This window comes from Podarcis tiliguerta, assembly GCF_965153285.1.
Source record: "Podarcis tiliguerta genome assembly, chromosome: 2".
Lineage (NCBI taxonomy): Eukaryota > Metazoa > Chordata > Lepidosauria > Squamata > Lacertidae > Podarcis > Podarcis tiliguerta.
The window spans coordinates 65768163-65783583 of record NC_139535.1 but is presented as its reverse complement, the minus strand read 5'-3'; the positions used below and the strand labels follow the sequence as shown (position 1 = coordinate 65783583).

General features: G+C 40.6%; 1 protein-coding gene across 6 annotated transcripts; it reads left to right on the top strand.

The window, feature by feature from the left end:
- Positions 1-1358: 1358 nt before the first annotated feature.
- LOC310672152 (UPF0461 protein C5orf24 homolog) lies at positions 1359-14434 on the top strand. Of its 6 annotated transcripts, none has more exons than XM_083428901.1 (3): positions 1359-1674; positions 9797-10226; positions 12070-14434. In XM_083428901.1, the coding sequence occupies exons 2-3, from the start codon at positions 9800-9802 to the stop codon at positions 12108-12110; spliced, it is 468 nt and encodes a 155-aa protein (XP_083285027.1). In that variant the 5' UTR covers positions 1359-1674; positions 9797-9799; the 3' UTR covers positions 12111-14434. The 6 variants fall into 6 exon arrangements, with proteins under 6 accessions (XP_083285027.1, XP_083285026.1, XP_083285031.1 ...); XM_083428905.1 differs by lacking the exon at positions 1359-1674 and adding an exon at positions 1683-1837; XM_083428900.1 differs by having other exon boundaries at positions 1376-1674; positions 9797-14434.
- The last annotated feature ends 987 nt before the right edge of the window (positions 14435-15421 follow it).

The window sequence follows — 15421 nt, the reverse complement described above, 5'->3', positions numbered from 1 at the left end:
CAGAGAGCTATAACTCCATTTTGCTTGCCTTGCACTGGATGCTCATACAACTTTTGCCATTATGACAGCTTAAACCCAAGCTGAGAGGATCCAGCTGCAATTTTTAAAAATGCATTTAAAGTTCCACAGCTCATGACTCATTGTTACCAAAACTGATTAAGATGCTTTGGTTGGTAAATTCTAAACTACTCGCCCTGAGTTTATCCAGTCAGAAGACTGCAGAACCTCTTGTTCTCTCCTCAGTCCCTCATCTCTTCCCTCTTGGCCATCTCTCTCCCCCCCCCCCCATCTTCTCTATCTTCGGTCTCACACTTCTCTTTCTCCCCAATCCACCTCTCACATCTGCGAGCATCCCCTTCCCACCCCTCCTCTCTAACACACGCGCTCTTGCGGCGAGCTTTCACCGCCTTAGGATAATAGCATAGCTGCCTTAAATTATTCCTCCAGCACATTCCTTTTTTTAAAAAAAATGAAAATTGTCCACTCCAAGTGACCAAAATGTTTCCAAACTTGGCATGCGTTGTATCCAAACCTACATTAATCATGAGCGAATTCTAATATTACTCAACATTAAGGCAGCTGCTGAACATGGAAAGGCTACTTAGAACTGATGGTTGGATAGTGTTCTCGAGGCTACCAGCATGAGTTTGAGCAGACTGCGGGAGGCAGTGGAAGACAGGAGTGCCTGGCGTGCTCTGGTCCAGGGGGTCACGAAGAGTCGGACACGACTAAACGACTAAACAACAACAACAACTAGAACTACTATTACCGTAAAGAGCACCAAGCACTTTCTTAAGAGAAAGTTGAGGCGATATTCCTATATGCATGCACGGCTAGGCAGGAGCAAGTCCCATAAAGTCTGATGTGTTTCCTCTCCTTGGCAATTGGGTTTAGGAGAGCCCTCTCACCGGCGCTCCTCTTGCTTATATTTTGCAGTCGTTTAAGCTTTCAGCTGAATGCTCGGGGGCTCCACTTTTCCTGTTTCATTGCAATTCGACTCCACTGTTTACATTTTCCCTATCCACACCCGTGTGTGTTTGTGTTTTATACGTCTGCCAAATGGGGGCTAACATTTCATGGGGGCGGGGTGATGAGCTTATGCCACAACAATACCGCACCGGCTCGCCTTCGCAGCGCTGCGGGGCTCTTTGTGGGCCCACGTCTCTCCCTCATTCCTCCTCTTCCGCCTCAGAGCAGGCGGCACCTCCGCCGCGGCCGAGCCAGGCCCTGAGCGGCTCCCCCGGCGAGCGGCCCCTTCCTCTCAGGCGTCCGCCTGCCGCTCCCTTCCTCCTCCTCCTCCTCACAGACCAGCCGCCTCCCCTCCCCCTCCCCTCCCGTCGGCCTCTGCCTCTCCTGCTCGCTCCCGCGGCGCGTTGGCCCAGACCAGGAGCGCGCACGTCGCCGCCACGGCTCCCTGCAGCTGCTCCGGCCCGGCTCTCGCGGCCCGCTCCGCCGTCTCCGCTTCTCCCCCGCCGGTCTCGCTCGCTCTCGCCCGGCCGCCTGCGACGAAGGAAGCCCGCGGCGGCGGCGGGGAGGGGCCCCAGCGCCCCGCGACGCGTCCCCACGACGACGACGACGACAACCCTCGTCGAGCTCGCGCCTCGCGGACCGAGCCACCAACCGCCGCCGCCTTGTCCCCTCCCCTCCCCCTCCGCCCTGCCAAGAATCCCTCAGGTAGGAGCCGCCCCGGGCCTGCGAGTGCCGCCCGCTTCTCTCCTCTCTCTCCTGTTCTCGGCCGCGCAAGATGGAGCCTCACCCAGCTGGCTCCAAAGAAAGGAAGGCAGGAAGGAGAGCGCCTTTCTCTCTCCTTGCGCCTTTCGGGCGCAGTCGGCGGAAGGCAGCACCCCCTGCGCCTACCTCCTCCTTGCACCCCGGGGTGCCCGTGGGGTTTAGCGGGGTGGCACCATTTCCGCCGCTTCCTTTTACCCCCCCCCCCCCGTTTTCTGTATATCAAATTGTACAATTAGGTGGGTGGAACTGACGGACCCTTCTTTCACTGGGTGCCCGGAGAATAGACACCCAGACAGGGCAGCAATAGGTTGAACTAGATCTGGACAGCCTTTTTTTTCTTTTTCCTCCCCTCCATGTAGGCGAGACGGGGTGGGTGGCTTGGTCTGCAACACACACACACACGGCGCTTCCTCCACCTTATTTCATTTGTTCTCTTCAAAGGCCCTCACAAAATTAAAACTACGACTTTTTGTGGTGGTTGAAGCAGTCTAAATTTGCAACATCGCCGCAGCCACGCTTAGTTGTGCCGCGTCACATAAATATAACTAAATTGAAACAAAAAAACCGAATGCTAAAAAACCTAGGGGGGGAAACGGAGGGAAGCCTCTCCTCTCCTCGACTTCTGCCTATCATCCAAGTGTGAACAAAAGGGCTATGTAGGTGAGAGAGCGTATTAAAGGGTAACTTATTTAACTAGCCAGAGTAAGGCAGATGCAGAGTCTTAACAGCTTTTTGGCCCAAGTGGAATGATGGAAAAGGTTATCATTCCCATGCCCCAAGACCTATTTAATTTCCCCCAGTGCTGATAATGAGGCACCAATCTAATATAGACGCAGAACGACTGTGTCTTCCCTATGAATGTCCCAGGAAGGACAATTATGCTCCAGTATGGGGTTGGAGGGGAAAGCAGGAATAAGCTGCTGTCAGTCTGCCTTCTGTTCCTGAACTGCTATGGTCACTCAGTAGCAGGGAAAGATATACATTTTGTGGTTTTTATAACAGTATCTCTCTAGAATTTGTCTTGTTAAGTGTCCTATTAGTTAACAAAGGCACTTTGAGCTGTTCTCTTTATGTGTGATTTCTTGTTTATATCTAACCAACTACATGTTTAATGAAAAGCAATACCTGTCCCTGTATTTTGCACTTATGTGTAAGCATACCTTTAATATATGGGACTGACAAATATTTGCATTGCTAGTTAACTTAAATATTATATTGATTAGTGCTACCCACATTTATTAAGACCTGCTGCTTAAGTGCATGTCATTAGACCATTACATGTATAGTATTAGTGTGTGCTTTAGAATTGTTTTATGGGATCTAAGTTTATGCTTGTAAACATTTAAAATGCAAACCTAACCCCCAATCCGTGTTTCTGGAGACGAGTAGGAGCCAACTCATATTCCCGTACACTGTTCTCTACACTTGCAGGTTATCTGGTACTTCTGGTGCTACAGAGTATCTCACTGCAGCACAGGAGGGATGGCAGATGCAAATGTATTATTGATGATGGATCTGCTGGAGGACCCCCATACCAAGGTGTTTGGGGTAGAACTGGAGTAACAAGGATCCTCTGTATCCTAAGCTGGTCCACTTCCCAGAGAGGGGTCCAAATTGGGTGCCTCTGCTGCACCAGTCTGCAGCAAAAATTGTGATTTCAGTCTCCCCATCTTCCAATCTAGCCAATGCAAGTAGGAGGGCTTTGGAGACACCAGTGGTTCTATCACTCCATTTTGCCCTGCTGTTTCCCATCCAGAGGTAGGATTGCTCCCTTAGGCTGCAATCCTATACACACTTATCTGGAAGCAGGTCCCAAATTCTTGTGTGGTTTACTTTTGATTGCACTATGATTGTTGTCATGCATTTAGCTTGTACATATTTTAAGCTTAGAGGTTAATTTTATGGTAGATGTTTAGGAGAAATCTTTCTGCTCATGCAGATATAAGAAAATGTTTGTTGAACATCTTAGGTTTCAGCACAGTCTTTGCAAAACGAGTGAAGAGCATGGTAAAGTACAGTCTCTAGCATGTTTCAGAGTTCTTCTGCTATTGATAGTGTCTTTATTTTGCATCCTCAGATTTTTATTTGGAGGATAGAATTAGACATTTGAGCATATGTCAAGATCCCAGTGGAAGCTATTAAATTTGCCTAAGAATGTACATCAGACTGATTTTATCTCCAATACCCATTACAATATGAGAATTCCAGTTGCAATGTTTTTTGTTTAATGGTAAAAGCCAGAAAAGCAGCATGCCAACTGCCCCCCCGTCCCTTAGGAATGAAGTTGATTAGGCAAGATTTCTGCTTGCACAAATGCCCTCTCTATTAGAGGAGTTCCTGTGAGAAAGCATTCCAGCCTGCATTTTGACACAGCAGGCTGGAGTGCTTATTCACCAGACTACTTTGGTGGGAACCATTTCCATCGATCTCCCTCCTGAATGAACAGGAATGATGGGATTTGCAGTCCATGCTCTTGAAGGGCCAAAGACTTTCCATTCCTGACCTAGGGCATGTTTTGTGGCTACATGGGGTAGCACCCTCTGGCTCTGGTCAGTACCCAGATGGAAAATCACCTGTATCCTCCTCTCTGAGTAATGGAAGAAAGGCAGGATACCAAATGTTATAATTGTTTTATAATAATGCTTGTTCTGCTCTTTGCTACAGGAACTGCAAAGAGCAGCATACAAACTTACTGGGACAAGGTGGAAGAGTTCTATCCTTGACCAGATAGCAATTTTAGGATTGATAATAGAGTTGTTACCGGATTAAAGAGATATCAATTGATTAATTGTACGAGTCTTTGTCAGTTAACAGAGTACACTTCCATATGGTAAAAACAATAGAATGGAAACAAGATGAGTAATTTCTGTGTTGTTAATGCATACTCACATATGTTGTATGTGTACTTTATAAGAGACATTCCTATGTTACATGAAAGGGGGAACACCTTTTAAAATACTTGCTATTTGCAGTTTTATGACTTTTATAAAACATTTTGCTTAAAAATATGCTGTCTGATTAATCCAGGTAACTTTTTCGGCCAATTAACAGTTCAATTCTATATGTACCTACTTGGAAGTAAGTCTCATTGACTTATTTGCAGTTTCCTTCCAAATAAATAAATTAAGTGGGGAAAATGATATATTAAAAAGACTTAGGCACATATAAGATTGCACCTTAAAAGTTGTTAAAACTGATTAAACATTGTAGCATCTTTATTTAATCATGTATGGCCTGCCATTTTGTTAAATTAATGTTCAATTCAAGATACTGAACCTGATTCACTGCTGCTTCTTATCAGTAGCATGAAGCAAATAGTAGCATAAAGCTAATCTAACATTTCCATTGTTTGGGATATTTTTAACTAGAGGAAGTTGCATATACAGCTTTCCTTCTATTAATAGCCTGTATAACTTTCTCCTGTATCCATCTCTTTCCCCCATTTGTCCCTGCAACAATTAATTGTTTATCCACATAGAATAGTAGAATAATATTGCATCAGCCTCATGTCCTATGTGAGGACCTAGTTCAAAGTGCTGATTTTAATCTTTAAAGCGCTTAATTGCTTTGAAGCAGGATAACTGAAAGATCACATTTTCTCACATACACCTAACTGAACATTGAGATCCCCTTCAGAGGCCTGCTTCAGTTGCCCTTGCCAAGTGAAGTAAGACAGTGGCTACCAGGTCTTTTTTGTGCTAGCTCCTCAACTGTTCAGTGCCCTTCCAAGAGAGGATCAACTGGCACCTTCTTTATGGCCATTCTAGGACCATGTGTTGCCCTTAGCAACAACAACAACAAACCTGTGTGAAATTAAGTGTTTTATACTAAACCACTCTTGAGTGTTGTGAATTTTTTCAGTACAGTGGTACCTCGGGTTACATACGCTTCAGGTTACAGACTCCGCTAACCTAGAAATAGTGCTTCAGGTTAAGAACTTTGCTTCAGGATAAGAACAGAAATCTTGCTCCAGCGGCGCCGCAGCAGCAGGAGGCCCCATTAGCCAAAGTGGTGCTTCAGGTTAAGAACAGTTTCAGGTTAGGAACGGACCTCCGGAACGAATTAAATACTTAACCCGAGGTACCACTGTAACTTGGTTTCATTATTTTTCCTGGATATTTAATAGCAAGTTGTTATATATTTTTGTTACATTTTATTTTATCATTTTTGTGAACCGCCCATAATTCAATGTTTTTAAGTGGAATTAAATTACTAAAGTAAATGATGATGATGATGGAATATATATGGTGTCCTCACATGCTTCTGGCTAAAAGTAAAACATTGGAAGTGTGCCTGCTGCACACCATGACTGCATGCAAGACAAATGCCCTACTTGGAAGTTATATATAATATGTATTTATAATACACACATTCTGCATTGTCATGTATATACTTGGCAGGAAGCATTGATAGATGCCAGCTTCCTATGGTGTGCATTACACAACATGTTTTGATTTATTTATTTATACATACCCCGCCCATCTGGCTGGGTTTCTGGGCGGCTCCCAACAAAACACTAAAAACAAAATAAAACTTCAAACATTAAAAACTTCCCTAAACAGGGCTGCCTTCAGATGTCTTCTAAAAGTCAGATAGTTGTTTATTTCCTTGACATCTGATGGGAGGGCGTTCCACAGGGCGGGTGCCACTACTGAGAAGGCCCTCTGCCTCATTCCCTGTAACCTCACTTCTTGTAGGGAGAGAACTGTCAGAAGGCCCTTGGCACTGGACCTCAGTGTCCGGGCTGAACTATTGGGGTAGAGACACTACTTCAGGTATACTGAATGACCAGGTGCATGTGGGATTCATGCAACTCCTTACTTTGAATTCACTTCAGCATAGGAAGCTTGTTGTACATGAAGCAGCACTGCATGAAAAGCTATCTGGAAGCCAGGGTATAAGTAGCCTTGATCAATCTACATTACAACAAAGCCACTGGCATAGCTGCTGCTGAGGTTAGTGGAGAAATCCTCCACAGACAGTGGGGTCTCCAGTGAGCACCATGACACTTTGAGGAGTAAAGGTAAAGGTAAAGGTACCCCTGCCCGTACGGGCCAGTCGTGTCCGACTCTAGGGTTGTGCGCCCATCTCACTTAAGAGGCCGGGGGCCAGCGCTGTCCGGAGACACTTCTGGGTCACGTGGCCAGCATGACAAAGCTGCATCTGGCGAGCCAGCGCAGCACACGGAAACGCCGTTTACGTTCCCGCCAGTAAGCGGTCCCTATTTATCTACTTGCACCCGGGGATTCTTTCAAACTGCTAGGTTGGCAGGCGCTGGGACCGAGCAACGGGAGCGCACCCCGCCGCGGGGATACGAACCGCCGACCTTTTGATCAGCAAGTCCTAGGCGCTGAGGCTTTTACCCACAGCGCCACCCGCGTCCCTACTTTGAGGATAGATGATCCTAAATTGTCACATTGACAAGGTCATTGATAATAAAAGGGCTTGTGCTTCAAATGGTTGATCATTGTTTCCTAATGTTAAGACACTGTATTTCAACACCACTTCGAAGGCCAGATTACATGTTGACTGGTATACCATTAGCACCTCTAGTTTACCCACCTTTCTAAAATGTTATTCAGCAGACAGGTCAGGTGTTGAAAATTAATGTAAGTTTTTTGGGGGGAAAGTTAAGCCCCTTTGATGGAGAAATTATTGAATTAAATAGTTCAGTGTCATCTTTCTAAGCAACAATGTCGTTTTCACAGATTGCCGAACAATTACAACATAAGTAGATTTGTGTGTCATATTACCTAATTCTTTCTAGGCCAAGTTTAATAACAACATTTCCATAAAAATTCCATTGATGCCATTGCTTTTGAAACAATCTGGGAAAAGAACAGTCCTTTCATAATAATGTACCTGTTTAAGGAATGAGCTTTTCTTAAGATTGGAGATGACATCATACTGATTTACTTTTGGAATATATTCAAATATTCTCTAAAATAGATAAATATTTCAAAGCTTACATTCATTTAGAAACTTCCATTTTGTTTTCAACCTGGATACCAAGACCACAGTTAGTATTTTGGAAATGTAGACTAGAGCATCATCTTTGAAGGAAAGAGACCTAGAATAAACAAGAAGCAGCTATACAAATAATCAGTAAAGAGAGAAAGAATTACACCACTAGTGAGCCCATATTATGAGACCAACCAGTTCAGAGGCTTTTAAGAGACTGATAAACAATGGGTCACATCAAACCTTTGGTTTGATTGAATCCTCATCAAAACCAGAAGGATTTACATGGGAGATGTCATATCTCTCTATCTATGAATAAACAGGAGAGCTGCTTCATAACAAATTCATCATACCTATGCTGAAAAGCAGGAAAGAAAAAACAATGTCTGGTACTTCATAATTGATTCTACTGGCCTCCCATCCTGAGTTTGCGAATATAGGCAGGCACTGTAAATTTGGGGCATTAAAGAGAATACGATATTAGAAGACACTGAGATCCAGCACTGAGGGCCTTCTGGTGGTTCCCTCATTGCAAGAAGTGAGGTTACAGGGAACCAGACAGAGGGCCTTCTCAGTAGTGGCGCCTGCCCTGTGGAACGCCCTCCCTTCAGATGTGAAGGAAATAAGCAGCTATCTTCTTTTTAAAAGACATCTGAAGGCAGCCCTGTTTAAGGAAGTTTTTAATATTTAATGCTGTATTGTTTTTAACACTTGATTGGAAGCTGCCCAGAGTGGCTGGGGAAACTCAGCCAGATGGGCAGGGTATAAATAATAAATTATTATTCTATAATGATATTTGCCTTGGAATGGGGAAGATAGTTTAATTTCCTATGGATGCAGAAACACTTTCTTAATGAAAGCTAAAATATGAGAGCTGACCCTGCATCCTTAACTATCTTAGAATAGAGAATATGAATACAGTTGAGAGAGGGCTGGTCTTCAGTATATAGGAAAACATGGGAATTGATTGTGGCAGAGAAATCGCAGCAGTCCAGAATTCACTGTAGACTATCCACTCTTAAAACCAGTTTCCAGATGCACAATATAAACTGTATTAAAACCATTACCCTCAATTTATGGCAGGGCTGTGTGGCCAAAGTAATGTGCTGCCACTTGTGCAAACACTTTCTGGTCTTTATTTTTCCAGGAACTAATCACAAAGCAACAAATAAACATTGACTCCCAGTTAGCACTTCTGAATAGTGCTTCTAAAATGACAGATATTAAAAGTGAAGCTCTGCTTTTGTATCTACTATTGACAGTCTGGTTTTGTAAAAAGAGCCAAAAGAGAGTATGCAAAATGTGAAGTATTATGTCAGAGAAGCTAACATAAACTGAGCATGGGGGGGGGGAATTATTTTTGGAATGGTTTGATTTTATTATTTATATTCACACACACAATATAAACAATGGAGTACCACCATAAAATATCTATGTCCTTTTAAATGTGTTTGTTGGAAGGGAGGTTATTGGTTTGTTCTTGTTCTTGTTTTCATTATGTATTTTGTGTTCTCATTTTGTATCTTTATGTTGTGAACTGCTCATGATCTTCAGATGAAGGGCAGTATAAAAATTTAAGAAATAGAAATAAAATAAAATGTCAGTATACACTTACTGGAATGGCTTTTTCAATTCTTGGTCATGTCAGATATACCTGAAAAGAACTAAGAAGAAAAATATGAAAAAATACAGTCAGTAGAATCCTATCTATACATAATAGCCCCTGAAACATTATTTTTTATGTTCCTGTAAGTTTTATGATTATGAAACCAATAAAAATTAATTTAAAAAGAAACTTTTGGTTCACTGTGATTTTTTCTATCATTGCAATGCTGAAACTCTGTGTAAGATTTATTTGTGCTAAATTAAAGATTAATGCAAAAATGTAAAATTAGCAGAAACCTATGCTGTAATATATTGATAGTGTTTTGGAGTAGTATTTGATTAATGAGTCTGTTGATATTCAAGATGTCTTGTTTAGGTGTTGGTTTGTGCCCTGTGCTGATTTGTCTAATTTTGGAGGGCATTGCAAATATTTCCCTGCTGAATGCTACCTTATTAATTTTTTTTACATCTCTCCCTCTTTCTCTCTCTCTTTTGGTAGAAAATGATGCATCCTGTTGCCAGCGGTAACTCCCCTTTCTGTGGGCCTGGGAAGAGTTCTTGCCTTAATGATGACAACGTGACCCCCACTGATCAGTTTGATTTGTATTCCACACAACAAACCAAGTATAGCCACACAGTCAGCCACAAGCCAATACCATGCCAGAGACAAGATGCGTTAAATGAACCACATTTGCAGACCACAAGTGGCAGGAGTATAGAGACGAAAGATGATATAAAGAAAAAGAAAAACCTCAACAGATCTGGTAAACGTGGAAGACCTTCGGGGACCACAAAATCAGCGGGCTACAGAACGAGCACAGGTAGACCGCTGGGGACCACCAAAGCAGCTGGATTTAAGACAAGTCCAGGTAGACCCTTGGGTACAACTAAAGCTGCAGGATACAAAGTCAGCCCAGGGAGACCTCCAGGTAGCATTAAAGCTCTATCACGGCTTGCAAATCTAAGTTATACTTGTAGCAGCGCAGCATTTCCCTATGCTGTGGTACATAACAGAGGAGTGCATGCTGCTGGTGAAACAAGTAGCAAAATCAAGCAACCTGCTGAGTGAAAAACGAGGAATTAAGTAACATTTCCTCAGTAATTCTTTTTAAATTATCTGAGTTGTGGCATGTTTTTTTTCACTTCTTTTGTAACGTTTCCATAACTTACTTTCCTACATTTTATTTTTTTTAAGATGTCATATCATAATCACTTAATGTTTCTTACGTTTACAAGCGGACTCCTCAGTGGTGCCCTTGTCTATTTCCAGAAAATAATTACTAATATTCTAAGTGTCAAAGTTATTGTCTGGCCATTTTAGTTATGTGGTTAGCAATTCAACTAGCAGAATTCTGCATCCTAGGTTATTTATAGTCAAAATAAAGACTTGTTCAACAAGTAACCAGAAGAAACTAATAGAAACCAATTATTCAGGACAGCTTTACCAGGAATAGTTCTGTAAAGTTTGCAGTGTACGTGTCTCTTTTTTCTTTTTCTTTTTGTTAATAGGAGGAAGTAGAAAAAGAACTAAATTTTCCACAATGGCTGGAACTTAACACGGACCTCAATATTTGTAGATACTTCAAAATTTCAAAACTATATTTTTTAAAAAGTGGTCATTCCAGGCAGTCATTGCATTAAAGTGCTATCAGTTTCAAGTAATCCAAACATTAAAAAAAAATCCTATGTAGCACCTGATATATATCCAAAGTGCTATTTTTCCATTAAAGTATGGTAGCTCTCCTGCATATGCTAACTGTTGGACACTGACTTACAATTTATAAAAGCCTAAGACTACACATACCAAATCAAAAAGAATTAAATATTTGAAATATTTTATAATTTAACTTCTAAAAAGTGCTATCAAATATGCAAATAATGTACAGGTGTAGTAAAAGTTGTGGCTGAGTTTCTGCACATTTGTGTGCTCCTAAATCCAGTCCATTTCAGTGACATTTGGCATACACAGATATATGTGAGATTTGCCCTGTGTTCTCAGATCTGTCAATAAATATACACATTTTAAGTGACTGCAGTATCTGCATAGATGGCAGCAGTTTTTGAGGATTTCAAATATTTGGTGTGGTTGAAAATTATACCTTTCAGATAGATAATCTTGTCATGTTTAATAATTTTGCCAGTGGAAGTCTTATTTATCACACATACTGTAGCTAAGAGAGCGTATATCTACCAAAGGATGACATTTCATGGATCATAATTGGAAATGATACAGTTGATGCACAAGCAAGTTGCAATTTGATGTGTTTATAGACCCCAGATATATAACAAACTATTGGAATACATCTATGCATGGAGGTGCAGAACTATACATACATTTTGCCATTTTGTGCACCTAAAATAAATGTTCTGCATTGAATTGGGTATGTGTTGTTATTTTTTAAAATGTGTATGTGTGAGAGAGAGACAATGTATAATACACACATTACGTTGTAACTGAATAAACTCTCAATATTGAATATATTCCAAATATTTCTTTAGAACTAAAGCTATTCTGAAAATAAGTTTACATATAGTTATAGATTAAAAATTTAAATTTGTATCTTCAAATACGCAAGAGAGAGGTTATAGATAAATATTTGCAAATTCATGGGGACAGACTTCTTTCAGGTTAATTAGAGAGATGAAAATGAACAGTATTGATTCTTTTCCTTTGTAAGATAAATATTGTGGCCTGCTGACATTTTGATGACAACTCTGATTTTAGTAATGACAACTTAAGAAATGGATGTCATTTCATGCCTTTTTTATCAGGAAAAAAGCAGCAAGCCTTCAGGTGTTCCAGTGATGCCTAACTCATAATGAGCTGGACTTTATCCTGTATTTTATAATAGGTGTGTTGAATTGTTTTGGGGGGACTTTGTATGCACTGGCAACCTTGAACCTCAACAGTACTGGAAGGCTCTTTAGTCATGTAAACTAATGGCAGCTAAATGCTGGTAAAATAATTTTTTGCTGAAGCTATGAAGTCCATTATATATTTCCTCAAGAAACTTCGGAATATGAAACTCTTATTAATTTTCCCCACAGTGGTGCAACTTCTGACACACACAGTGCTAATGCGAGCTAGTTCACCCTCAGGACATATATTGTGTTGGCTGTTTTGTTAGATGGTTCTTTTTTTTCCAACCCAGAGGCTGCTTCAGACCCTTTCTGAACTCTCTCTAGGAAAGCAGCTGAATGTAAAAACTACAAGAACGGCACACCTTACTGGCAAGGAGCAAGTTGCATGTCACCAATGTACCTTTGAGTAACTCTGCTTACCTCCTCCTGTTTTTTAAAGCTACCCTTTTATTTCTCACGTGTGCATCTCCTCAATGGTGTTGTGCAGTGTGTTGGGAGACAACGCAGATGCATTATTGCTCTAGTATAATGAATTTTGTATTCACATATGCTGAGAAAATAATGAACTCATCTAAGCAATTTATGTTCATTTATAGTGCTTATTAATTATATCATATGGAAAACTTACCCATTAAAACAACTTAATATTGTAAGTTGGGAGGGGGGGCCAGAAAAATCCTCTTTCATTTCTCTAAAGGGCAGTTTAACGCCTGGATTTGTTAATGAGGCCAGAAAAACACTGTTGGGCATTTCTTGATTCCAGTTCATTTTATCCTCTACTGCGGTTTACAAGTGCCATGCTGTGGGGGGAAACAGAAGTCAAGAACTTGAGATGTTTGAATGGTATATTCAAATATTTTTGCTACTCCTGTATATAATCTCCAGAATACATTGTGTTTTTCTTTTTCTTTTCTTTTTTTTGTAACACTGTCTCTTGTCATGACAAACACTGAAACAGCATGTTAATTCCTATACTTTGATATTATTGGAGAGGGGGAGGAGGAATGTCCCTTTCTCCTTGTAGTATTAATACATGATTTGTAAAGCAAATTGATAATTTTATATTATATACCTTAATTCTGCTCTTCATAAGCTAGGATTGTTGATGTGTATTGGCACTGTTCAGAAAATCTACAAGTCAAACTTGTGTTCACTTTTCTTTTGATTTAAAAATAGCCTTTTTCACTTTTTGATAAAGCAATTAGCATAATTAAGCATTAAGAGAGATCTATACTACAGCCGCTATTTTAAACACTTACAGAAATTGCTGTTCACTTTCTGGTGAAATTTACTTAAACCGTAGAACCAAATAATTTTACTTCTATTTTTGAAGTCTTGCACTGGATATTTTCAAAATCTTTACACACACACACACACACACCACACACACTGCTGTAAGTTTAATTAGGGGCTAACTATTGTGAAGGTGGCATTTTTTAAAAATACAGGTAATTTTCTTAAATGAATTCATGTTTTGCAAGTTTTGAGAATAGAACTTCCTGGTCAGGACTCATCTGGCATTTCTGTTTTGCAGTGGTCCATTTCAGTTATGCTTTGAAGTTGCTTTTGGTCTTGGGACAAACCCAGCAAGTCAGGATAATGCATATGGGATGAGATACTCCCTGATCTACAATGCAGAAGGCAGTTAATATCAGAGCATTAACTTTTGCCTTCTTTTGAAAGACAGAGTAGTAGAGATAACTTTACAGCTTTTTCCTAAGTTGTCATTCTGGTTTTTATTACTGTATGTATAGAGCAGCATCAATCAATTTATTAAATACAAAACAGTTTCTTGTAATCAAAGTTCTTGGATTCCACTTATATTCACATTATGTTTTATTATTATACATATATTTAACATAGTTCAAACATTATTATACATGTAAGAAAATACTAGAGCGGCCTTTCCTTCTGATTTTTTTCCAGGTAGATAAATCTAGGTTCTGCGATGTGTAATCTATTTCATCTTGAAAGTTATAGTAATTTTATGAAATTTTCAGAAATCTGCTTAAATGGGCCATTTTAAGATTCTCAACTTTCACTGTTTGCTTTTCTGATGGGATGGGTTATTTTGGTGGAAACAGTTGCTCATTAATTATCACCCTGTCTTCTGCTGTAAAAAGTCTGATTAGATACTGTGTATGTTCTTATGTCCATGAACTTCAGCTACTCGTGTGCAATTGTCTGTATGGGAATGGAGTAGTGTTCATGATCTGTATTTACGTCATCATATGGATGTATATTTATTAATAAAGTAATTGCTTTAAACACCAAATAACTTTATTACTGTATGTTTTATATTCTTGCCACCCCCACCCCCAGTGTAAGTTGAAACCCAGCAAACACCTGTTAAATTAACCAGCTTTGCAGATGAATAAAGCAACTCTTCAATTGTTACCCATAAAAAAAATGGAATGTTTTGAACTACTTTTTTATATGCTTTCCCTCACTTGTTCTCTTATCAGATGGATATATTTTCCAAACAAAAATAATTCCCAACTCCCTTCTCTCCCCCACTTTATTTTCTGAAAGTATTAGGGATTGGGCCCACCATATAGGGATTACTTACTCCCTTCCTGCTTGTTATCTCCAGGCCAGCTTACCAATCATAATTAGGATGCTTGGCAATGCAGATAGTCTTAGTGGCCATAAACAGCAATACTGCAGCCCCACTATTTCTTGAAAGACTTTCAGAAATGTTATAAGACCACCTTGCATTAATTTTAGTGACAGTTCAAACCTTGGTTTGAGTGACTTCAGGTTTTTTATTTATCCGAACTTAATTTATTATATGTAGGCTTTCAGCTTACATCAACAGACTTGCTCTGTAATTTGACAAGGAAAACGTTTTTACAGTGGTATTGCATATAGAAGAGGGGTGGGGACCGGATCAGATCAGCAGGCTGGATCCAGATCTGAGCCACCCTCTGCTGACTACTTTTGACTGGCAGATGTCATGTGACAGCCATTTATTGAAACTCCAAAAGGAAGAATCAGCAGCACACTCTTAAGTGCGTTCCTGAGACTTCCCTTCTTCCTTTGTAGCCTTGGCTTGAAATTGAAGCTGCTACTGCTGCCGCAAAGACTTCTGAAGAAAGCAGTGCTAATTGTACACCCTGTTTTGGCAGGGATCAGCTCCACTTGGGTGCTCTGATTGGGAGCTCCTGAGTGGAGCTGACCCCAGTGGTCTTTGCATTTAAAAGCACTAAATGCAGGTCTTGCTTGCCAAGGAACAATTCAGAGCACACTTTAAGACTCCTGG